This window comes from Chionomys nivalis, chromosome 18 (genome assembly GCF_950005125.1).
Source record: "Chionomys nivalis chromosome 18, mChiNiv1.1, whole genome shotgun sequence".
Lineage (NCBI taxonomy): Eukaryota > Metazoa > Chordata > Mammalia > Rodentia > Cricetidae > Chionomys > Chionomys nivalis.
Genome location: NC_080103.1, coordinates 32,992,812 through 33,018,489, shown reverse-complemented (window position 1 = coordinate 33,018,489; position 25,678 = coordinate 32,992,812). Strand labels below are relative to the sequence as shown.

The 25,678-nt window shown below is 46.8% G+C and overlaps 1 protein-coding gene across 1 annotated transcript in view; it reads left to right on the top strand.

Annotated features, from left to right (window-relative positions):
- Positions 1–25,678, top strand: part of Slc44a3 (solute carrier family 44 member 3) — a 70,632-nt gene that overhangs the window by 28,726 nt on the left and 16,228 nt on the right. Inside the window, exons 10-12 of the mRNA XM_057793545.1 lie at positions 1,416–1,581; positions 9,599–9,755; positions 12,781–12,867. Of these exons, the coding sequence (XP_057649528.1) occupies positions 1,416–1,581; positions 9,599–9,755; positions 12,781–12,867 (410 nt within the window). The remainder of the gene's footprint in view (positions 1–1,415; positions 1,582–9,598; positions 9,756–12,780; positions 12,868–25,678) is intronic.

The following is a 25,678-nucleotide window of genomic DNA, read 5'->3' as shown; positions in this document are numbered from 1 at the left end:
TTATATTCCTCTCTCTACCCAGCCATATCACTCCTGTCTCCACCTCCCTAGTGCTGGGATTAAAGGTGTGGGATCACCTTTGTGTGAGCTCTGTTTCTTCTAGACTGGGTCGATTTCATGTAGCCCAGGGTGATCTTGAACTAACAGAGATCCCTTTGCCTCTGTCTCCTGAGTCCTAAGATTAAAGGTGTGTGCCGCCACTACCTGGCCTCTAGTGGCTTAGCTCTGCACTCTGATCTTCAGGCAAACTTTATTTGTTAAAGCACAAACAAAATATCACCAGACATAATTTGCTGCTGGGACTCATGGTCTTGCAAAAGGAACGGCCTGCTTGTTCTCAGGCCCCGTGTACTTCCCATGGTTCAGTGTGTTCTCCTCAAAGCCTGCTGGCCTGATTTATCTAAAGGGCGTTGTCATCATGAGGGGCCACTTGCTCGCACTTGGGAATGCTTTTCCGAAGCACAGCAGCTTAGGAAGAACACAGGCAGATTTCTGAATATATGCCTCACCTGAAATACATCTCCTTCCAAGCCAAAACGGGTTCAGCATTCAGTAGACCAATGTCGCCGTCTGTCTGTAAAGCGAGCTACCCGACTACCTCCCACGATGGGAATCTTGTTCGGCAGAACTTAGACAGGAAGGAAAGAGGATCAGCCTTCATCGGTGGAATCTGTTTTGCTTAACACGTGAACATGTGATTATCTTCTTCTTTTCCCTTTGTGCATGAACTCTACTGTGAATGTGTAAAGGCGAATGAATGGATGAACTGAACATCCATGTGTGGCTGTGACAAGAAATACAACACATGCTCAAATCATAGGCAGGTTGTGGGTGTCGCCGGAGCTCAAAGTGCCTGCGCTCTTCCTTACAGTGGTTTGCTATAGTTTACTGTAGAGCTCGTGAGAGAACATAGAGAAATCAAGCACAGCTGATTCCTCGGTAGCTACAGGGCTAATCCAAAGGACTCTTTAGGTTGGAGGTGAAAGGAGGGTGGAGCACACAGCAGTGGAACATTATTAATACACCCTTACTGACCTTCATTTAATGCAGTATTGCGCTCCTGAAATGCAAGATAACGATACTATGGTAACGATAAAGATAATGGTGATTGTTATCATCCACGGAGGGCTACTTCTGTGGCCCAGGCTTTATTTCAGAAGCCAGCCAGACTGTATCACACCATGCTCAGACTACCTACAACGTCAGCTGTCTTTCCCTACCGTCACTGCCGACGTTGCTGTTCATATTCTTCAGATTCTCAAATCTTACTGTTTGCTGTATGAATTTAAATTTTGCATTGACGTCTGTGTTTTGCACAGTGTCAAAGACCAGGCATGAAGAAACGTGGCCTGTTGAACCATCTTCCAAGGTGAGGGAAATATTGGTGTGAAGCATGTTTGTATTTTCAATTGTAGGCACTGCCCAGGTGCTGGAAGGTGGCCATGTGGAATACAAGCCCCTTTCGGGCATTCGGTTCATGTGGTGGTACCATTTAATCGGCCTCATCTGGACTAGCGAGTTCATCCTTGCATGCCAGCGGATGACCGTAGCAGGAGCAGTGACTGCTTGCTACTTCAACAGGTGGGTCCAGCCCTGAACCCTGGGATGTGTCTGTGTGCTCTGGGCTGTCTACACATCTCTGAAGATATTTGGGAGTTTTCACTCAGCTCTTGGAAAGAGAGTAACAAGAATTAGAAAAGCAAACCAACAAAAAGACGGAGCTAAAATTTGGCCTGAAAGCTCATTTATGGGCCAGAAGAAGCAGTCAGCCTTAAATCTCACACATTTCCAGGCTCTTTTGCTTAAACTAGAAATATAGAAAGGAAGAATCATCGAAGTCATCTTATTGCCCAGAATTAACAAATACCTAAAAGGAAGGGTTATAGTCTCCTGTGAATGCCCATTCTTAACTGACTCCAGACATTAAACATCATGGAACTATTTTAAATACACTCCAGTAGTTATATCAACTATTTTTATCTCTGTGAAGTCAAAAGAATATTTACTTGGAAAATAATTTTTACACCCTACAAGAACTGCAAACTATAACTCATTTCCTTAGAGTTAGGCACCAGTGAATTAGTTACTTACTTCTGTATCAATCGCCCCTTTCCTTATGAAAATAGCTGCGGGCGTCTGTTCCCCCTCACTCCCACCCCACCCCCGCCCCCATATACCTGAGCTCTTTGTGTCTCTTGTGTGTGACTCTCCAGGGATTGGAGCCAGAGGAGCAGTCTCAGGACAATGACAGGGTTGGAGCTGGGAGAGGAAGTTTACTCCTGACAGAGCTGATCCCTCCTCTAGTCTCTCGGACCAAATGAGTAGATAAACATGACCTTTCTGGGGTAAGAAAGCCAAGCAGCCATGATTCATGCCACTGAACGGTTACCTCTGGACAACAACGAGCACTGTGGGCTTTTAATACAGTGGTACCCTTTGGGAACCTCATCATTAGGGACTCTGGAGGCCTCACAAAGGGGCCACTGCCCTTGGTTGTCATTGAGAGCTTTCCAGCAGCTGGAGGTGGGAGTTGCTTGGTCTCCAGCAGGGAACACATATCTGTCCAGCCAAATTGGCCAGCAGGTAACATGTTATCTTAGCATAACCAAACCAAAGCATTTTCAGCAAAGGCTCGGATGTGGCGGGTGAGTGGCTCATGGCATTCATCTCAGCCCTCCATTCTGTCCACACTCATTACTAAGAAATTACACAAAGTGTGAGAAAGAGACAAACAATGACAGCAGATGAAAGCTATCAGCCTTGAAACGTGTGCCTTTGGATGCTAATGTCAAAAAATAAAGTTCAGCCAGATGACGAAAGCTGAAGACAGGATCTGCCACAGTGGGAAAAGCTAGAAAAGTCGGCTTGTGAGTGTTAGCTGTGTGCAGACATGCAAAGAAGATGCTGGCTGGACACAGAAGCCAGAGGCAGGAATTCAAGTATAAAATGTGCTTCTAGGCCAGCCAGATGGCTCAGCAGGTGAAAGTCCTTGCCGTGAAAGCCTGCTGACCTCAGTTTGATCCCCAGATCCCACGCTGAGATGCCTGACTTCCGGGTGCTGTCCCCCACCTTTCACTAGGGCATTCCCGTGCCCTCATGTTTACACACACACACACACACACACACACAGCATTTACATAGACACACAATAATAAATACAAATTTAAAAACAAATAAATAAATAATATGTGTTTGCAACGATACTAAGTCTTCAACCTCTCGATCTTTCCTCCGTATAAAGAGTGGACGCCTTTGCTGTCCATGACTATAACCCAGAGAGGGTCTGTTCATGGGGTATCGGGCACAGCTGAGGCTGGGGCAATGCCATGCGCTGAAGCAGGGAGAACAAGTAGAAGGCTAATCACTGACTGGTGAGGACCCCATCACCATCCCACCCCACGTCCCATAGCTCAGTTCCCAGGATGCTGGCAGCCAGGCTGGTCTTCTAAAGAGAGGCAGGGTTGGAGAAGCTATCTAATCCAGGTCAGGTGCCACATGCCACAAGCAGTCTCTCTCACACAGAGCATCCAAGTGTGTCTGAACTGTTCGTCACTGTGCATCTGAAGAAAGTTAGAGAGATTAGAGACCAAAAAAAGGAGCTGAGGGGCAGCAGACGCAAAGCCAGCTGCAGAGGAAGCTGGTGACAGTGAAAAGGAGCACCTACAATCCTATCCCAGAGAACAAAGAAATTCTGAACTCATTGTCTAAGCCTCCGTGCAGCAGAATGGGTATTGAGAGAATGAGAAAGACCCTTTAATAATCAGCTGCTTCAAAAGTAGGAATTGTCTGATGAATGCTTAAACCGTGATGCTGAAGAACATTTCTAGAAAGCTGAGCAAAAAGACAAACGGGAAGACAGGAGGAGGATAAGATGTCAGTGCTATTTAGGAAACCCATCCTCTGACTGATAGAGTTTTAGAAAGAGCAAACAAAAAAAAAATTTTTTTTTGAGGCACGTTCTCATGTAGCCCAAGCATCCAGTTTGCTGTGCTGCTGAGGGCTGCCATGATCTCCAGATCCTCTTGCCTCCTCCCCTGAAGGGCTGAGATTTTTAGGCATACACTACCGCTCGCGTATGGTACCATACTGACTGGTAGTGTGTGCCAGGTGTGGTGGTGTATTCCTTTAATCCCAGCATTCAGGACGCAGAGGCAGGCAAATCTCTGAGTTCAAGGCCAGCCTGGTCTACAGAACAAGTTCCAGGTCAGCCAGGGTTACACAGAGAAACCCTGTCTAGAGAAAACAACAACAACGAAAATTAAAAAATGAAATTTTCAAAGAAACTTCATGAGAGCTGAGGACAAGTTAGATGTCTCCAGAAGCTTCTCAAATGAAAAAAAAAAATCCAACCGGACTTGAGCATCAGAATCAAATCTGACATTCTGACATTCAGCAGCAACTCTGAACCCAGGAAACAGCAGGGCAGAACTGTCCAAATGTGAGGACTCCCAGATCCCTGGCCGAGAGTTCTGTACCCATTCCCACTATCGATCGATCAAAGGTCAGAAAATCCCCCAAGATTTCCAGGGCACGTCCTTGCTAGGAAGGATGTTTCCACTGAATGCCATGAGTAAGCTAGGGAGGATAAGGAGTTTCAGGACGTGAGCAGCCTGTGGAAAGAAGAGGGGGCAGCTCCCGGGAAGGAAGCTGTGTTGCAAGTGTTAAAACAAGACGTCAAGCCTAGGCTAAGTGGGAGAACAGTGACCGGCAAGAGGCTGTCTCCAGGCAAAGACAGAACGGAGAGAGGAACGGATGTGCTTGAACACATGGAGATTTACGCTTTGGCTCAGTGTTGAGAGAAGCCCAAGGGAAACAGGGAAACAGAGCAAATAAAAAATTGTGGTACAAGTACGAATGCCTGGGAAACCCTAGAGTACAGAGGAGAAATATAGTTGGACTATATTATACTTGGATTAGTTGAGAATATCTTCACAGTACATTTATTTTATTTGTGTACTGATGATATGACAATAAGCATTAACTAAAAAGTGTTAGTGTGGTTGAGAAAGATTGGGAAGATGAGGGCCTAGAGCGGGGAGGCGAAGATGAACAGGGTAAAGCAACCTGAATCTTCTGCATGGGCCATCGGTAGGCAACACCCAAAGTAGAGAAATTAAGAGGGGCTCGATGGTAACACACTGCCTCGATAGCAGAGAAGAAAACAGACAGTATGCCACAGGAAAAAAACAAGTCATAAGAACCTACAGTTTTAAAGCCTGGAGGAATGTCCCAGAAGAAATAGCCAAACTAGCATCTCTAGAGAAGGAGAATTTAGGATCGGTGAAGCGAACTGTTTCTTTTAGGCCTACAACACTAATACATGAGGGAACCGAAGGCACGGCTCACTGCTTACAAGCATTTGCTGCTCCTACAGAGGACCCAGGTTTGGTTCCCCAAACTCACGTCAAGAAGCTCGCAACAGCCTGCTACCCCAACTCCAGGGAGCCAGCCCCTCTTTTGTTCTCCAGGAGGCAACTACATGCATGTGGCAGGCATACGTAGACATGTGCATGAATTAAAAATCAAAATCTAAAGTAAAATAATGGTTTGTTTTTAGTACTACAGTTATTTAATTATTAAAGTGTCTTTTTGGCCGGGCGGTGGTGGCGCACGCCTTTAATCCCTGCACTCGGGAGGCAGAGGCACGCAGATCTCTGTGAGTTTGAGGCCAGCCTGGTCTACAAGAGCTAGTTCCAGGACAGGCTCCACAGCTATAGAGAAACCCTGTCTCGGAAAACCAAAAGTGAGAGAGAGAGAGAGAGAGAGAGAGAGAGAGAGAGAGAGCCTTCTCAGCCAGATATGGTGGCATACTCAGAAAACGGAGGCAGGAGGATTACCACATCTGAGGCTAGCCTGGTTTACACAAGTTCTAGACCAACATGGACAACACAGAGAAAGCCTGTTTTGAAACAGAAAGCATGGACTTTGCTTTGGACTGGCTGCTTCACCGTGAAATCGCCAGTTTTCCTCATCTACAGTTTACAATTCTTCCAGGCCTTATCTTGACTGACGTAATCGCTCGCATTGACTATTGTCATTTTTTAAGCTTCTAGAAGCCTGAAGAGTTTATAAAGAGACCACTATGTACCTACCTTAAAGCTCACCTTCAAAGACCATTTTGTGGAGCTGTAGAAATGGCTCAGCAGCTAAGAGCATTTGTTACGCTCGCAGAGGACCCAGGTTCGGGTTCCAGCACCCACACAGCAGTTCGCAATTGTGACTCCAGTTCCAGGGGACCCTATGAGCTCTTCTAGCCTCTGAGCATACATTTGATACACATACAGACATGCAGGCAAACACTCACACATAAGATAAGAATAAATATATCTTTAAGATACAAACAAACATTCACTTGAAGAGGGCATCTACAGAAACTCTCTTTGGGAAGCCAAGAATGTGTGCCTGGAATCTCAGCTGGGGAGGGTCAGGAATTTAAAGGTCACCCTTAGAAAAGAATGAGCTTGAGGCTGCGCAGTTTGAGGCTAACCTGAGCACACGAGACCCTGTCTCAGCAAAGGCAGTGGGGGTGGTGGGGAGCGAGGGAGACGGCTCAGCTGATAAAGTGCTTGCCAGGCCAGCACGAGGACCTGAGCTGGAGCCCCAGAACTCACATAAAAAATCCAGACATGGTGTGCCACATTTGTTCTTAATTTTCATGTTGTTTACATTTGGGGGGGGGGGGTGCGTGTGTGCACGCGTGAGTGCGAAGGCCAGTTGACAATTTGCTGTAGTTTTCTTCTTTCACTATGGGTTCCAAGGGTGGAACTCAGGTCATCAGGCTTGGCTTTGCCCACTGACCTTCTCTCTAGTCCTGTGGTGTAGACTAGTAACCCCAGAGCTAGGGAGGTACAGAGAGGCAGATTCTTCCTTGGCTTGATGTCCTGAGTCAGAAAACAAGGTTTGGAAGACACCAAAGAAACAGCGTCCTACCCCCGTCACCTCAGGTTGATCTCTGGATTCCATGTGTAGGAGCACACACACACACTCACACACACACACACATGCTCACACATGCGTGCACACACACCCGTAATAAAGACAGTTTGTATTTCTTGTGTAATTGGACGGACGACCTTTACCGACGCCTCACAGCCTCTCATTCCACCCTGCAGGTTTTTGCTAGAGAAACACAAGAAGGGATGAGGTCTCTGCAGGGGCCACACTGGTTCCCACTCACTAAGGGATTTGTTGGGAGCCAGGCGCCCCATGCAGCCCAGACTTTATTCAGGCACTGCAGCATGAGATTGGTCTTGCAATAATGTTGGAGGAGTTTCTAGAGAGTGGCGGGCTGAATCGAACTGTTGTTCTTACGGCCCCGGCATTGCTGGTGTGGCTGGAAAATCTTGTGTGTGCCTCGCCTTAAAGGCATTCTCAATCTCCGGGCGGTGGCGTCACTGTCTTTAATCCCGGCACTCAGGAGGCAAAGGCAGGAGGACCTCTGTGAGTTCAAGGCCAGTCTGATTTACAGAGCTAGTTCCAGGACAGGCTCCAAAAGCTACAGAGAAACCCTGTCTTGAAAAAACGACAACAAAATTTCCCGACTCCTATTCAAGTTATCACTGGTTACCCAGCATGCCTAGCACCACAATGTCGGTTCTCAAACCATGGTTTAGTACAGAGCTTATTAATATTATTTTCAGTTTCCTGGAGAAATAATCAGATCTTCTCCCTAAAGGCAGGTTGTGCTGGCTGTGAGGGAGCAGAGCTGATGGCCCTAGCCACTTGCTCAGTGGGAGGAATAGCAGGCTGATTGATGTCCCTGGTGACCGTAGGAAAGGACAGTGACTTCAATGACACTCTCTACTCGGTTCTTCTTTTGCAGGACGGTCTCTAGTTTGAAAGCAGGTATTCAGCGACTCTTGGCTTGGGTTAAAAGGGCCTTTTTAAGTTCCCTCTCCCATCATGTGATAACCTAGCTTCTGGAGCCTCCGCACCTTCCTCTAGCCAAGCCCTGCAGAGCCAAGCATTGTGACTTGGGAGGGAGGCGGGGCAGGCACTCCTCTGTCCCAAATGGTAGTGAAACCTGCTCAGAAACCTGATGCCTAAACCAGACTTCAGTACCTGGAGGACCAGATCTCGAGGCCTCTTCACAATGGCCTGTGAGTCATTTCTTTCCCAACCAGATGGGAAGCAGGTGTTCCCTCTGCATCTCTGTCTTAAGCTGTAGAGTAAGTTCTAAGGCTTATAAATCTCAATGGAAAAGTAAACATCCTTCTTTTTTTGGGGGGGGGGGAGAAGGAGGTGAGGAAAACGTGTCGGAATTTCCTGGCCTGCTCTACCTTTCCAGTATCGATCAAAATGACAAAATGCATTCCCATCTGCGAAAGCCCAGGTCCATCCTCCAATACCACGCTCCACCCCCCTGGATCTGCTGGAGGATCTCCTAGGCTGGCTTCAAATTTGCCTTCTAGGGGAGAATGACAGTGAACTTTTAGTCCTCTTGCCTCTACCTCCTCTTGAGTGCTGGAATTACAGACAGCACCACCCCTCGGGACTCACACAGCGCTGGGGATTGAACCAGCAGCGTTGCGGGTGCCAGACAAGCACATGTGGGCCACGCTGACACACACACAGCCCCCTTGGGTAGGCAGCCAGGTTGTAGTTTTGTCTCACTCTTGCTTCCATGTTCCCTTTCTCTTCCCGGATGATTTAAGTAAGAAGAAAACGCAACGGTTGCCAACTCTTGAGACCTTGCTGGCCGTGGACCTCCTCCTCCCTCTGATCCCAGGCCACTGTCAAAACTTTAATTCATAGTGATTTAGCAGGCCAAGCCAGTTGTAGAGGAATCTTTTCTAAAGAAAGCAAGCCTCGCTTGGAGCCCCATGAAGTTGTTTCTGGGAAAATCAGCCTCCTTTTCTAGAATGGCATCCTTGAGAACTCAGGGTTAATCAGAAGGTCACTAGAAGGGTGACATCAGCTCTCCTTTCTTTCAGCTTTCAGGTTTGAGGGAGAGGGAGGACCATTCCTGTTCTGGTCTCTCTTTCTCTCTGTGAAGCTGACTTACACACATTTTTGGGAGCTGCGTCATTACAAGTCCAGTAAATGATTCACGCTGAGGTGACCTTTAGGGAACACAGAAGAAATCAGCGGGTTTAGGGAGCCCAAAACTGTACAGAATCTAAAAGGCTCAACGCCATTACAGCTTCCCTTCCAATCTAAGCTCTGGGCTACCTTTGCTGGCCCCAGTTCTGATCGTGTGACTTGAGAGAGCTCTAATCACCAGGTTAATACTGGCAAAAAAAAAATTACACACATCTCCCTGCCAGTTAAATGGTGAACACTGTGAAGGACTCAATCTATTGCAAATGAAAATACTATCAGCAGGCAACTGGAGGCTGGGTGGAAGGGCCGAGAACAGAAGAAAGAAGGGTGTGTATTTTGGCTCGTTGATATTTTTTTCTGTTTTGCATTTGTTTACCCATGAATGCCACCAAAAAATGTGAACTAGCCCGAGATATAAGGTAACCTTGGCTACCAAGGAGGATAAAAATCTTGCCAAGGGCTTACGGCATGATGCCAGTGAGCTCTGAACCAGAGAGAAGTTTCTCGTTGCTTTCTTAATAGTGAGTTTTAAATGTTCTTTTCCCCCTGTTCCCAGGAATCAAAACGACCCTCCTGCCCATCCAATCCTTTCGTCTCTCTCCATACTTTTCTGCTACCATCAAGGAACTGCGGCGAAAGGGTCGTTTTTAATCACTGTGACGAGGATCCCAAGAGTCATTCTCACGCACATTTATAGTACTCTGAAAGAACCGGTAAGACAACACCCTAAAGCTGACAGGTTAAGGACCGGAAACCTAAGGTTCCATGCTGGCCCCCATGCAAGGGCTCAGACCCTGCTCCCCAAGCTCTGCTTTGTGTCCAGCTGAGAAAGGAGTCCTTCCAGTTCCATGTTAACTGGAATCCTTCTAATTAAAATGCGAAGCAAATGCTTGAGTTCTGATCATGCAGTTTCAGCTAGTGTTAGTGCCTCTTTCTCATGCCTCTTTGTAAGGAACGATACATTATAAAGTAAGGATAATAGTTGCTTTGTTTTGATGCCAGTGTACTCCCTGCCTGCTGTGTTTCTAGAGGGTGCCATGGGAAGTGATTGGTGTGGGCCCAAAGGAAAGAGTCAGTGTGTGTGTGTGTGTGTGTGTGTGTGTGCCTGTGCGCGTGCACGTGGCTGTGTACATGCTCACACGCACTTCAGAGTGAGTAATGGGCAAGCTGACCTACATCTCAGCTCAAAGGACAGAAAACTGTAGGGCTTTTGTGCTGAGTGTTTTCTCCTCCTCGGGTTTTATTTCCATGCGCATTTAGTTATGAAAGCCAGTGGAAACCAGAACACCAGGAAAACAGCTGTTCTCATGGTGTCTCTAAGCTGCCACACAAGGGAGACTTGGACTTTCCCCAGCTCTGCTGTTCTCATACAATGCTAATCCTTCCCCGCCTCGGTTTCCACCGTGGGGGTTTGGGACCTGCTCTGGGTTTCACAAACCTACCTGATTCCAGCCCTTTGGGTATGGTTGCATGACCTTAGCAAGTGGGGAAGATGTATGCCCTGGTTCACTTTGTTCACGATTAATTGTGTTTGTTCTTAAAAACAGAAATCTAAATTGTTGCTATTTTAAAATCCACAATCAAGATTTCAGCTTGGCATATCAGTGGAGCTGAACTGCACGTGGAATTATCGGGCTTTCTTATCTTGCCACGTGGAGCAGTTGATTATAAAACGCTTTCGTGGTTCCTTGCCTGGCTGAATTTTGAACACTTAAAGAGGTGGCTCTGCCTGGCCCAGGGTAAATCTAAGCTACTACAGTCTTAGGAAACCTAGAGAGGGGTTCCTTCCTTCCCTTTTTCCTTCCTTCCTAACATTTATTATTTTTTTTTTATCTGTTTATGTGTGTGAGCCTGCATGAGTATACGTGCCAGAAGAGGGCATCGGATTCTCTGGAACTGGAGTTACAGGCAGTTGTGAGCTGCCCTGTAGGTGCTGGGAATCGAACATGGGTCCCCTGCAAGAGCAGTCAGTATTCTTAACCACTGAGCCATCACTCCAACTCCAGTACAGGGTTTCTTGAAGCACAATTTTTACTTTAAATACACTCAGGTCAGGTTGAGTATCTTGTACATAGGCTGCACATATCTGAATATGAATTTTATTAATATGCATTTTACAGACCTGTATATGTACTAATATATTGGCTACTAGGACATATATTTAACAATGCATGTATTCATTTATTTAACATGCAAATTAGTTATTGATAAACATAAATCAAGGAGCAGCTGAGAGCTTGCTGTCCCCCTCTGAGTAGGTATCTTAAGCCCTTGGGGAAAACAGCTTTCATAAACCCAAAAAGAAAAAGAAACTGGTCTCTCTGACCTGGGTCTAAAGGGTTATTGCTCTCTCTCTCCCGAGACTCCACAATGTGCAAGGGAACACCCGTTTAGTGGTCACCGAGGTCAACTACAACCTCGCATAGGACTTCTGCAGCAGCCTTACGGCTCGGTCCTGTGCCCGAAGGTACCACTAGCTCTCATAGCCATGTGTGATCTCTCCTGCACTGAAGAGTCTCATTCCCTGTCACCACCACCAGGCTGAAACCTGTCCATGTTTCATCCAGTTGAATTAACCCTGGGACAAGAAAATGCCTAGCTAAGGCTGAGTTGTTTGGGGTCCACAGAGTAGGCTGGTAGACAATTGTTAGCTGGTTGGGGGCTTTGTTTTGTTTTCTCTGGAAAGTAGGTACCCCTTGCCCTGCTTGTTCATTCAGATTCATTTTTAAATTCTTAAAATTTTATTTTATTTTATTTATTATTTGGGGAAAGGAGCTGTGGGTCCTGGAAATTCAACTCAGGTGGTTGGGTATGGTGTTGAGCACTTTTACCTCCTGAGCCAGCTCTCTAGCCTGTGATTTTTATTTATTTTATTTTTACAATAGGTGGTGATAGAACTTGGTAACCACCCTTTCCCCCAGCTAATTCATTCTCAAGTTACACACTCAAGTTCTACTTCAGAAGATCGAATCTTTGAAACTTAGTCTGAAAGCCTCACGAAAGGATCTTTTCCCCCAGCGTTAAACTTGATTCTTTCTGTGGGCACATGACGAGTATCTACCATACATGGTTGGATTTCTAGTCGGTGACAAAACCTCACAAACTTCACACTCAAAAGTCAAAGTGTGCAAGGCACAGTGGCGTTTGCCTATTGTCTCTGAATCTGGAGATTGAAGCACGGGTGTTGAGCTTGGGGCTAGCCTGCGCTATGCATCAACACCTTGTCTCAAAAATCAGAATAAAATAATTCAGCCAGGCATTGTGGTTCATATCTATAATACCTACATTTGGGAGGCAGAAGCAGGAAAATCAGAAGGAGGTCAAGGCTAGCCTCGGGTACATAGAAAGTTTAAGGCTAGCATGGGCTATAAAAGACCTTGTCTTTAAAAAACAACAAACAAAAATTGTGCATACCATTTGACACACTTAGAGACAGATGAAGAGGGAGGAGAACTACAAGGCCAGCTTTTCCTCTGCTGTTGGATACCACTTAACCCATCTCTCTTTCTGGGAAGGTTAACTGAACATGCCATCTAAGGCCATGAATGAAAGCTAGTTCATCTGCAGGGATGGCAATTAGTTGAGTTTCTGGCTTATGAGTAAGAATCGCTCTAGGGTTTTTCCCCAGTACATAGATCTGCAGATGGAAACTGTCTTCCCATCAGAGACAAGCTACTTACCTTTTCTCTGTCATCTCCCACTCTGTCTTTGTGGCCCGAACCTACCTGGTCCCAACAGCATGGCACGTGGTCAAGAGGCGCGTTCAGATGCGGCTACTACTGTGGGCTTCCGTGTCTCACCAGACACCTGCACCATCTCAACCAGGTATGTGCCTCCCCTGAGCCCCAGGAGTCTGAGGGTGGCTTCCAGTCTCTTAGATCAGCAAATTCTTCAGGGCGGGTTGTATAATTCCGTCGGCTTTTCAGCCACGTAATGTGTCAAGTCCAGTTAACTCCACCATCAAATCCAGGAAAGCAGTCACAGACAAAATGTGAAGAAACGCACATGGCTGTGTGTCAATAAATAAAACTTTACTGGTGGACTCTGAAATTTGAATTTCGTGTGATTTCACATGCTAAGAAATGATTTTCTTTTGCCTTTCCACTCACTCATTTTAATGCAAACATCGTTCTTCGCTCCAGCCTGAGGAAGCAGGGTCTGTCAGACTGATCACACTACCTCCCCAGAGCTGTGGTTTGTAGGCCTTCCCTTGGAACTGTAGGCTGTTACAACTGCTCTTCAAATTCTGCAGAAATGAGTTTCTTTTTTTCTCTTTCTAAACTAAAAAGGGGCATGAGTCTTTTCATATCTGAGTATAATGAATGTCAACTGTGAGCAAATGCCAATGCTGTAACAGGGGTAATTCTAACCTAGGAGAATTTTCTCCCATTTTTTTTCCCTGCATTTCACCAGCCCTTCCCTTTCGAGCTACAAATATTCTTTTAAAAATCTTTCAAATCGACAGAGACGTAAATAAACGCTTTAGTTTTCTGTAGCTCACTTAGGAACGTGTAATAGCTCTTAGTTACATTTAGACAAAGCAGTGTTTCTGGAAGGGGCAGCAACTGTTTTGTAATTTAAGTGTGCGCGGCGATCTCACTTAGGAAAGCCGTTCTTATTCTGGCCCGTCTTCCTAACAGATGCCCCACCAGAAGGGAAGGGCTAATTAGGCCGTCCACGTTTGACGTCTTATAAAGCGTATTTAGGATGAATACCTTGCATTATTCAGGGAAAGTGTAGCATTTTTTTTTAAGCCCCACTCTATTTTTAAGTCGGAATCTGGGTGTACATTTTAGAACGTATTTGGATCTAAATACCACAAGCCATTATATATAAAACACAATAAGGCAATGTGGGGTGTTTCAGTAAGGTGGGGCAGATACCAAGCCAGGCCACGCCTCGTGGTTACGCTCCTAGACTAAAATGCCATGCTTCTTTTCTCAGAGCTGTGGGCACGAAGTCTGGACACCAGCTGCTAGTATAAGGGTTTGGAGATGCGCTGGTCCTTTGATATGTGATAAGACATAGTTGAGTCACAACTCAAAGCTAAAAATCCCATATCGCTAGACTGGACAGGCAAAAGCCTGGGGGCACTAATACAAACCCATTACCTAGATGGTCCTCCATGGCTCCAGGCTGGAACCACTCTGGGCTTCATGGGATTCGGGTTCTTTCTGAGTCCTCCCCTATTTCGCTCTTGGTTTCAGACTGCGCCCATGGGAACCTAGGGCACCCTAACAGGAGGGGAGAAAAACCAGTGGGGAAGAGGTAGGAGGAGCTCTAGCTCATCCCTTCTACCCACCCTGCCTTTCGCTAAGACAGCTCCACCCCTCTGTGACTTGGGTTTGGAGTCTACCATTAGCTGGGGGAGGGGGGAAGCTTAGAGATAGGGGGGAAGTTGGGGTGTATGGGGGGAGGTTGGGGGATGTCAGGACTCTGCCACTCAGCACATTTGAAAACCACTGCCTGATTTTTTTACATTTGTTTCCTCCACTCTGTTACCCCCAGGGCATATAGTCTCTGCCGTCTAAAATTTCACCCACTAATGTTAACTAAGACCCAGGGAATTGAGAGCACAATGGTGGTCAGGTGCCGTGTTCATATGAACCACTCTGTGATTGATTACCTTTATACAGGTGCTGTGTCCTGTATAAAGATATGGAACAGATAGGCAGTGGGGTGATTGTCTTGGACAGTAAGAGTAAGCTGGCCTTGCTCCAGCTCCAAGAATGAATCAGTGGGGCAAGCTAGGGTGGCTCTCTGAGATTCTGACCTTGGGGTCTGTGCTGTAAGCCGTGGCCTCCACTGGCCGCTATGGCCTCGTTACACTAGGGAGACTCCTACAGGATTGGGCAATGCCATCTGGCCTGAGAACTGCAGAGGGTAGGAGGCTGGGAAAGAAGAGCTGAAGGGGGAGGCAAGGGAAAGGAAGACCAACGAGCATGCTGACAAGAAGAGAAGGGTATGGAAGGGTCTGGGCTAAATGACTTCCTGAAAGTGAAGTATATGCTTAAGAAAGACAGACAGTGAAGATTGACCATCACGGCGGGGGTGGTCGGGGAGACAGAGTTACAGGGGAGGAAAGCAAAAAGAACCCTGACACACTGCATGAACAACAGGGATATGGCTGAAGTTAATGGAGAAAGGCCAGGCTTTCTTACAAACAGTGCCAAAGGAGCCCAGAGAAAAAAAGGAAGCTCTATACGAAAAGACAAATCCACCATAAATTTTAAAAATGTATATAATTCAGAGAAAACCTATCTCAGAAAGCCAAATATTAATGATAATGATGATGGTGATAATTCAAAATAGAACACAGACCTAAATTTCAATCCAAACAGTGAAACTTCCAGGAGAGAAGCCCTTAATAACCCTGGGTTTGCACAGAGCTCTTAGATACGACACAGAAATCGCGAACTATCAAAAAGAGGAACAGGGCACAGATGAGCTGGTAGGGGGTTTATGCATGTCCCATCTCCAGCAGTGCACACACCAGCTGTGTAGTACACTGGCAATCCCAGTCCCGGGGAGATGGATGCAGAAGTTCGAGGCTAAACTCAGCTATGTAGAAAGTTCAAGGCTAGTCTGAGTTACACGCACACGAGAAAAGAAGAAGGGGCGGGGATAATGATGGTAAAAGGGTAGTCAGCACAGCTGTCAATCTCATCTGTCAATAAACAAAGGAAACGGAGTCCAAACGGAAGAATGGATTTAGACTAGCCTGGGAAACAGCTTCCCATTGGACTACGTTATTGCGGGGGTGGGGAAAGTATGGGCATCTTTGTGCCTCGAAATCAGATACGAGAGGGCCAAACCCTGTTTCCTTTACTCTGTTTGATGGAGAAGAGGCAAGGGAAGCTGGAAGAGGACCAAATGCTCAGAGGATAAACCCTGCTATGGTTTATCACTGCTTCCTAAAAGCCTCATCCGTCTTCACTGAGACCCAGGACACAGGCTGGTAAATGTTTCTGCCTTGGTAGACACCCAGTCTAAGGCTGCGCGTACTTCCTTTGCAGAGTGGGATAATAAAACACCAAGCCTCATCGTTTCTCCTTCATTTCTCTCTGCTTCAAAGACACCAAATGTGTACAGCTGTAGAGCAGTGGTGTCACCTCACATACCCGTTACCCCAAAAATCATCTCTTCATTTATGCTGTGTGCAACCATTTGCACCTGGGCATAATAGGGGAAGGGAACCAAGGGAATTTGAGATGGTATATGTAGCGGAAGGAAATACATGCATAAAATATGTATACAACAGGAATAAACTCAGAAAATGCGGACACTCAACAAAGGACAACCTTGGTAATTGAAGTATCTATGAATATCACCAGCTAATAAAGCAGTAACAATGCTGGCTGTAGGCTATTGGCACCAACTGCCAATCAGTCCTTTGTGGTGGAGTAGTATCTTTAACTTACAGGCCAGGAAACTGAGGCTTGGAGAAGGTTCATAGTCAATGTTAGAACGAGGGGTCAGGCTAAGCCCATTTGCCCTCCATGATCAAGTCTTAGCACCGTGCAGCTTTTCTAGCCCCAGACTCAGCACCCCCTACTCCCCAGGACTGTTCCCAGCAGATTTCTGATCCAGACAGGCTAGCTTATTGGCAGGGGAAGGTTTGCTAATGACAGACTTGGAGAGGACCAGAAGCCGCGACCACGAATCCTGTGGTTTCAGGACAGAGAAGCCTTAGCTGGGTGGTCTGACTTCTCTCCTCTCCCTAGGCAAATCAGTGGTCCAGGCTTCTGGCCCTGGAGGCTGGTTCGTATCAGCCTGGCTGACAAGGCAGCCTGGACTCTCCCTGCTCGCTACCAACACCTTTGAGGGGCCCAACTGAAACCTCCCCAAGGGACCACTCAACCAGAAAGCCTGCGTTCTGTGTTGCTTACTGTCCTCACCCAGTTCCTCATGAAAATGCTTTCTTGCCTACGTGCAGGGCATCTGTCTGTCCCCACTCTACTGGTGGCTTTACAGCAGAGCCCTTTTCAGTACAAAATTCACCCCTGAGCCTCCAACACTCTCACAGACGCGTCTGCATTGATCTGAAACATGCTAGATTTTTTTTTCCTTTTTCCAATCTTTGAGGAAAATTACAAAATCCTATAGGTTTTTATTCTTGCACACAAACAAGATTTGCTGACTGAGCTTTTTTTTTTTTTTTATCAATAAGTAAAGTAGAACCTGTGGCTATTGAAATGTGTGTTTTATGAACCCCAATAGGTACATTACTCTGTATTGTTAGACTCATATTCTCTTGTCTGTTATGATATCTAACTATCCAGGCAATGCCTGGGAACTATCTGAGTTTGGGACCTGTCTTAGCTTAGGTTTTTATTGGTGTGACCAGACACCATGACCACAGCAACTCTTATAAAGAAAACATTTAAATGGGCGGCTCACTTACAGTTTCAGAGGTTCAGTCCATTACCATCATAGTGGGAAGCATGGCAGTGTCCAGGCCAATGTGGTTCTGGAGCTGAGAGTGCTACATCTTAGGGCAACAGGAAGTCAACTGTCAGACTGGGAGGTCTCCTGAGCCTAGGAAACCTCCAAGCCCGCCTCCTTAGTGACACACTTTCCCCAACAAGGCTCAGCCACTCCAACAAAGTCACACCTCCTAATAGTGTCACTCTCTTTGGAACAATGGGGGACAATTACATTCAAACCACTACCAGATCCTAGGTTGGCGAGTTGGGATGGTACAAATTGGGAAATAGTTAACCACTATTGTTCAGGCACACTTTGTCTAGTGTTTGGGTCTAACCTACTTTTTAATTTTATTTGTTGTCATTTTAAGCATTGGCTTCCTCTTCTATTTTTTTCCTTCCAGCAGAAGTGGAAATAGCTATTGAAAGTGAGCCACAGGGTGATACCAATACCATTTGAAAACCACCAGTCTTCTGGGAGAACCTCCCAGAAAATGTCAGCTCCTAGTTGACTGTCACAGCTGTTTGCCTCTGTCCCCTCCTTCTGTGTGGAACTCGAGCTGGTCTCTCCACCTCAGGACCTTTACAGGTTGAAAGAGCTGGGTTGAATAACTCCCACAGCCTGAAACCGGGCAGTGGTGGCACACACCTTTAATCCCAGCACTCGGGAGGCAGAGGCAGGTGGATCTCTGTGAGTTCAATGCCAGCCTGTTCTACAAAGCGTGTTTCAGCACAGCCTGAGCTGCTACACAGAGAAACTCTGTCTTGAGAAATCATCATCAAAATAATAATAATAATACTCCCAGTTCCATATAGAGCCTTCTGCCCTTGGCGAACTATCTAGCTCAGAGTAGAGGCATGCAGATGCAAGCCCACTCTGTCATGTGCCTGTAAATTGGGATTAAAATCTTATAGTCAGAGTTTTCCTCTCCTGACTGCTTGCTCTCAAATAACTAGCAGTTGTTTCCCAAATTACCACACCGAGGCTTAATTATAAATACTCGGCCAATAGCTCAGACTTAATACTAGCTAACTCTTACACGTAAATTAATCCATATTTCTTGTCTATATTTACCATGTAGCTTCATATCTTTTCTCAGTATGTGTACTCATCTTGCTGCATTTGCTGGTGACTTTCTGACTCCACCCTTCTTTATCCATCATTTTCAATTTGACTTCCCCACCTAACTTTATCCTGTTCAGCTATTGGCCAGTCAGTTTGTTTATTAAACCAGTCATAGCAACATATATTCACATAGTGTACAGAGGATTATTCTACAGAAGAATTTGTTTTCCTGTATTCCAGATTGACATGATCTTTACCATCTGCCCCAACAATGCTTCTTTTCTTCTTTCTTTCTTTCTTTCTTTCTTTCTTTCTTTCTTTCTTTCTTTCTTTCTTTCTTTCTTCCTCTCTCTCTCTCTCTCTCTCTCTCTCTCTCTCTCTTCCTTCCTTTTCCTTTTTATCTTTTCTATACTTATTTTTGGCTTTTCAAGACAGGGTTTATCTGTGTAACAGCCCTGGTTGTCCTAGAACTCTTTATAGAACAGACTGGCCTCGAATGTGCAGAGATCCACCTACCCCTGACTCCTGGATACTGGGATTAAAGGTGTGCACCACCACATTGGTTCCAAATGCTTCTTAATCTATGGCAAGGCCTGACCCTGGAATCACAAAGATCATTGTGTTGGCCATTTGGAATCTTGGGGAATGGCTCTCGAGCATACTCGAGAACAAAGCAGAGCCATCTCTCTGGGTCCACCTAGAGAGATTCTGTCAGGAGTGCTGCTGGGCTGGAGGAAACAGCATGTATGACCAACAGTGGGACTCAGGACAGACACTGGTCATCATAGGGAACCTTAGAAGTGGGCGAGTACTATGGTGCCCAGTATGGTTTTTGCCCCCATTCCCTGTAGGTGATGACATGGGAAGACCCGTGTGTGTCCCTGAAGAGGGGGCAGGGTATACTACCTTGAAGTACCTTGAAGCGGACTGTCATGCATGTAGCCTCCTTTACTTTAGCATCTTTCTGGAGGCAAAGATGTTTGCCTCCTGGCATTTGTATGGAAGCACCAGCAGGCAGCTCCGTCTTTCTGAGCAACAAACGCACTCGTCAGAAAGATTCAGATGGTCTCACTCATTTGAGTGCAGAGAGGAGCTTGCTGCTTCCTGGGAAACAGGCTCGTCTCCCCTTCCTCCTCCTTACCACCACCCTCACCCACCTGGCTATCAATGATTTTTATTAGTGAATATAAAGTCAGTCTGTCTTCCAAGGTTCTGTAGTCAGCTTGACTTTGTAAGATCTCAAAGCCTCCTGTCCCCAGGTTCTTGCCGTTAGCTCTGCCTCCAATCTGTCTCTCCATCCACGGACAGTAGCAGTATTCGATGACTTTTCCATGTCTGGTTTTGGCTCATCAGAAGCCATGAGTGGCGGATCATGACACTTCTTTCCCTCCCCCAGAGCAGCATGTGCATCTCAGGGGGAGAAGGCAATGAACTGTGGGAAATTCCTCTAGCAAGATTCTGAGAAGGATGGAAAGAGGCCTAAGAGAAAGTTCCTTTAGTCCCCAATGTGGCCCTAACAGTAACTCTGGTCCTAGAGCATCAAGGCGGTCTCTTTCTATGGCAAAGATGTCTCAGCCTCCTCCTTCCCCTGCTTGCTGGCTCGGAGCTTTCCCTGGACAGCCAGCTGTTGTGGGAGCTCTAGAGAGGTGCCTCCTGCTTGTGTGCTTTAGAGGGAAGTGCACATGTGTGACCATATTGACCATTTGCATGCAGGCTTGTATATGGACAGTGATAATCCCCCCTCCACTCCCCCACCCCCGCTCCCAGCTGTCTCAGAGCAAATGCTATTACCCCTGTTTTAGATAGAGAGGAATTAAGCCTCCTCTTTGTCGGTGGCCCCAGGCTGTCTGGAAGAAAACTAGTTGAATCCCTGTGCTTCCTGGTGTGCGTCCCAGGAGCTGCTGCTGAGTAAGAAGGGCTCACACCTGCTCTGAGCAGGCTGCAAATGTCAGAGCTTAAGAGGGCGAAGCCCTGGGGCGCTCTTCTCTAAGTGGACCTTGGTACACCCTCAGGGAGCAGCTGCTATCTTCCACAAGACTCTGAGGTCCTTCCTGACTTAAGATTCTATTTTAAGGGTAAAATAATTTGGGTTTATTAAATGAAGAATTGCGTCACTAACAGGAAGGGAGGGGAGTAATACCAGGTACTAGGGCAAGCAGGCACCTCTGCTGGGAGGTGACTGTATTTGGCACAAATGGTTTTGACTTCCTCCCCAGTGTGCTATCCCCAGAAAGGAGGATGCCTGCTGTGTGTTGGGTGCTTCAGATGCTGTGCTGGACACTCTTGCTTCACCTACATTAACTAGAGTCGGCCTCACCCTCAGCCCTTGAGAGGTGAAATGTCATATTTTCTTTCAAACAGACAATAACACTTAGACTCTAAGACGTTAAGACAGAAGGGAAGTGAGAGTTGCCTCTTGAGGTTCAGAAGAACGATAGGCCTCTCTTCCTCCTTAACAAAGTTCAAAACAGTTGAGAGACACAAGAGTCAAGCCTGAAAATATCACCTTGAGCACCAAATCAGCTGGCTGGAAAACGGATACCATGAACAGCTTGTCAATAGTTCACCCTAAGTCAAAAGGACCTACCTCCTGTAGGCCTTACCCAGGGTGGGAGCTCAGGTTGAGAGAGTGCAGTTTCTGTGACAGCAGGGACTCCCTCCCCAAGAGTCAGGAGGGGGTTGAGCAAGCCTGTGCTCTGCTCCCCGTTCCACACACACTAGTCCTGAAGTCTGACTTTTCCCCACAGAGAAATGAGCTCTGTTCTCCCAAGGGACCTTCTTGGTCATTAAACAACAAAACCAAGAGAGTCTGGGTGACCTTGACTCTATACTTGGGTTATCACCTGGCCTGGAGCACTTCCTTCACAGGTGAGGTCCTCAGAACCACAGCCCTTCAGACATCAGAAGAAACTTTCCCTTTATTACAACAAAACCTGTAGGCCAGAGAACTTGCTACCTCATCCAAAGCTCCATGGTGAGCAGAGTTCTTTCAGCCCTCATCTCTATCCTTGTGTCTTCTCCTGCCTTCCACTCTTCACTAAGAGGCTGAGGTCAGGCAAGTGTATCCTCTTCTACACTGTAGTTAAAGAAGAACTATATGCAACTTGTACCCTTCACAGGGGCAACATGGAAGACAGATCTCTGCTCCAAGGGCAGAAGGTGAAAGGATGTTTGGGTCCTTGGAGGACCTGAATTTCCTGGTAATAATGGGACCATACTCTTAGCTTCCTCCTCCAAGCCTCTCCTATCTCCCTTTTTCTCTTCTTCTGAAAACCAGTTGCCCCTGTCCACCAGTGTTCTCTCTTCCTCATTCCTTACCTCTCTCAGGACTTGCGCCATATTTCCATTTTCCAGGACTGGGCTAGAATAAGGAGAATTCGGTTGGAGGTAGAGCTGGACCTGAGAACTGTGGGACCTGGAATGGTTCCCTTCACCCCATTAGCCTCTGTTTCCTCAAATATAATGCAAAAGTCTCTATGACTACCTCATGGACACAAGGGAGGACTAAGGAAGCTAACACACCAATATTTAAGTGTGCCTTCTGCCTTTCCTTACGTGGTCTATAAATGTTATTTGCTATAATGGAGGGAAGGTATCTTCTGATGTCTAGTGGGCTAGAGCTCTGAGGACCTAGCCTATAGAAGGAAGGCCCGCAGAGGACTAGTGAAAATCTAAGTTTGAATCCTGGAGTTGGGGGTCACCCGAATTCTCCTGGTTTTGTTGTTCAATAGGGGAGGGGAAGGATTCAGTAACTTTCACTTCTCAATTCTCCAAATATTGGAAGTCTGCGCGCTGGGAAAGTTGATGGTTAAAGTGTCTGTTCCCCAAGGTTTCGACAGATAATTAAAGCTCTTTTGCAAAGCTCTTAGTTCTATGGCTGGCATGTAGAGATAAAGCAGAAGACATTAACATTCCCTCACCAACCCATCGCTAGGCGTGGGAGTGCCTGGTTGTATCCTGTAGCACTCTGAAGACTGCAGAGTTCACAGGTTATTCATCAAATCTTCTCTGATGGGGGGAATCAGTATCCGTTTCTCCTACAATGGTCTTCTCTTCCTCGACCCCAGCCACTGCCACTGTATCCATCACTCAGTGAGGAAGCAGAGCTGTTCAGAGCACCACTTTCGCTTCTCACATTTCGAAGCAGCCTGATGTTCCCCCCAGCTCCAGGGTCCAGCGCTTACATCTAAACCTGAGATCAGGACACAGATCTGTGATTGTGGCTGGAGATGGAGAAATCAGCCCACCCAGCCCACCAATTCTAGGCGGCAGGATCGTCTGGCCCTGTCCCTTCTGCATCAAGCCTTTGTCACTGCATCAGCTTCTTGTGACTCTCATTTTCTGATTTCCAAGACAGGGTCTCACTAAGTAGCTCTGGCTCTCCTGGAACTTGCTACGTAGACCAGAATGGCCTTGAACTCACAGCAATCCACCTGCCTCTGTCTCCTAAGTGCTGGAATTAACTATGCCTGGCTATCATTCCCATTTTTTTTCATCAGGAACATTGGTGACATTGTCTAGCAAGGGTAACTAAGACTGTTTCCAGAAACAGAGGTCTAAAAATTCACCCTACCCAAGGGGGCATCATTTCTTAATTATGAGACACCTTGTATGATTCTGAGCATCACTTAAAACACAAGACCACCCAACTTATGCTCTTACCTTCCCATCAAAACATGTCTGAGATATGCCAGAAATAGCAGATGGGACCACTTGGGTTTTTAACTTTGATCTATGGAAACTGTCATTGAAATCAGCAGAAACCACTTTCCTCATAAATAAGGACATTCTGTGTCAGTGTTTGACTGTGGAGGATCTAGCAACCCAAGAAGCATCAGATCCTGTGTTACATTTCTTCCCCTCAGCAGCTTTGTGTCTGAGGCAGGTACCCTGATTGTCTGTATCTGAAGATAGACCGTCCACTGTGTTCAAAGGTGGGGAGGAAGGAGGATGCTCAGCATGCAAGGAGGATGTCTGACAGGTCAACACTACCCCCAGTGTTGAAGAAATGTAAAGACTACAGATTGTTGCTGATGCTTCCCAAACTGGTTTAGCATGGGAAATGGAATTAAACAGTTGAGTAGCTCCGACCACAAATCTAATCTTCCTTGGGGTAGGGAGCAGGCTTCTTCGTGCTTTCTCTCTTTTGGGTCTTCTGGAAAAAAGCCACTGTCAGGGGCTCCTTGAGACTCCTCCTCCTCCCTTCCCTGCCTGCTAAGCAAGGCAGGAGCTGTGGGTGCATTTCTCAACTGGCCTTCCCTGGTTGTCTCTGTCCTAGACGTTGCGAAGGAAATGCTTGATCGGAGGCTAGAGAATGCTTTTCTTTGCTCTCGTAAGAAAAGCAGATGAGAGGAGGTGTGAGTCAGGGTGATTAGGAATAAAATAGTCTCAATTTGGCAGTCACTAATCCACACTGGAATCCCACAAGGCTCTCACCACCTGAGCTTCATATTTGAACGATTGTCACATGGTTGTGAATCAAAGATCAAAACTCAGATGTGTGAGAAACACTGTATCATGTCTCATAACCCAAGTTCTTACACTGAGCTCCCATTCCACTGGATGGGCAGACAAGCGAATGCTGCTACTCTTGGGCTCTTGTGCAAGGTTTCAGGTGTTCGCAGACATCAGTTGGCACAGGATGCTCTTGGGGAAACCATCTTCTTGTCTTCACGGCTCTTTGGGCCCTCTCTAGGAAATGGGATTCTTTTAGAAAGTCACGACATATGGTCTAAGGTGCCCAGATTTGTGAGCAGGAGGTTACCATCTGTCCTGGTCATCTAGAAGAACACAGCTCAGCAACTTCCTCTTTCCTAGACAAATAAAGTCCCTAGAGGTAGTCATAGAACATTTGCTCACTCTGCTAAGACAAAAACAACTTAAACCTCTGGTCAGAACCCACCAACCTCTGGTCCTTCACCCCTCCGCCCAGTAAGATTCCCTTCTGCAGGTGGAGAAAGACCAGAGCACAGACCTGCAAGCCATTCAGATCAGATTGGGGAGCTCTGCCTTTGCCCTTCCCGCTTGCAGGGAAGGGCTCAAAAGGTTAAAAGCTGGGGCAAGGGGCGGGGAAGCAGTAAAAGTGGTAGGTGGGTTTGTTATCTTTTTGCTGTTGCTCTGCACTTAGCACCTGGGAGGAGAAGGGCCTGAGTCCCGCGGGGAGAAAGGAAGAAATCACAGGAAAGAGGGCAGGAAGCACGAATGTGCCTGGCAGAGACCATGGGTAGCCTGTCTGCTCAGAGGCTCATCTCTCTAGATGTTAGGAAACAAGTTCTCTGCGTGCGAAGTAGGCGAGGGAACGGTGTCGGTGTCGATAAATTGAGTTCCATTAGCTTCCTTAAGTAGGCGGGGCTAGGACGGGTCTAAAAGCGTCGGCGGTTGGATCCAGTCTCTGACAGCAGTTGCCGTTTCCTCTTCCCACTCGTTTTGCCTTTCACAGGATGCTTCAGTTGGCATGGGGTGGGGTAAAGAGAGCATGAGTGAGATTGCATTATCTGAGGAATGAGACAGCTGCGCTAAACGGCTTCGTCAGGATGCATCCCGGTGTGAGTGGGGAAGCTGTCTGGAGGTGTTTGCCATGCCGCGCCAGTCACCATGAAAGGGACAACAAAGAAAACTGGGGAGGCCCAGGGAACAAGAGACAGCTGCTCTTATTAAGTGCCCAACTCTAGTCTGTATCTGGGAGATTGACCAAAGCAGACCTTCCACACATGCCTACGACCTAACGGACGACCATGTTTTCACACCAGCCCTGGGTCCGTGCTGAATTCATAGAGCTCTTTCATTTGTAAAGAATAGCTGGGAATCTGAAAGCGGGGAGGGGAGTACTAGTTCAAAAGAGCTGTTCTTCCCCGGGACTGCATGTCAGGAGACCGGCTTTCTGAGCAGAGGACCAGCGGAGAGGGGGTGCTGAATGGAAAGACCAGTAGCTAGGCTTTGAAGGCTCAGAAAGACATTTGTCATACAAAGAGGCATCATAATTAGGACACCACAAGGACATGTTAGATAAATGACTTTGGCAACAGAGTACAGAGGCTAAAAATAGTGTCTCATATATGGCTAGAGACACCAATTATATCATAGGGAGAGGACGGTCTTTCCAACAAACGTTCTTGAGAAAACTGACGCTCTAGAAGCAGAAGAC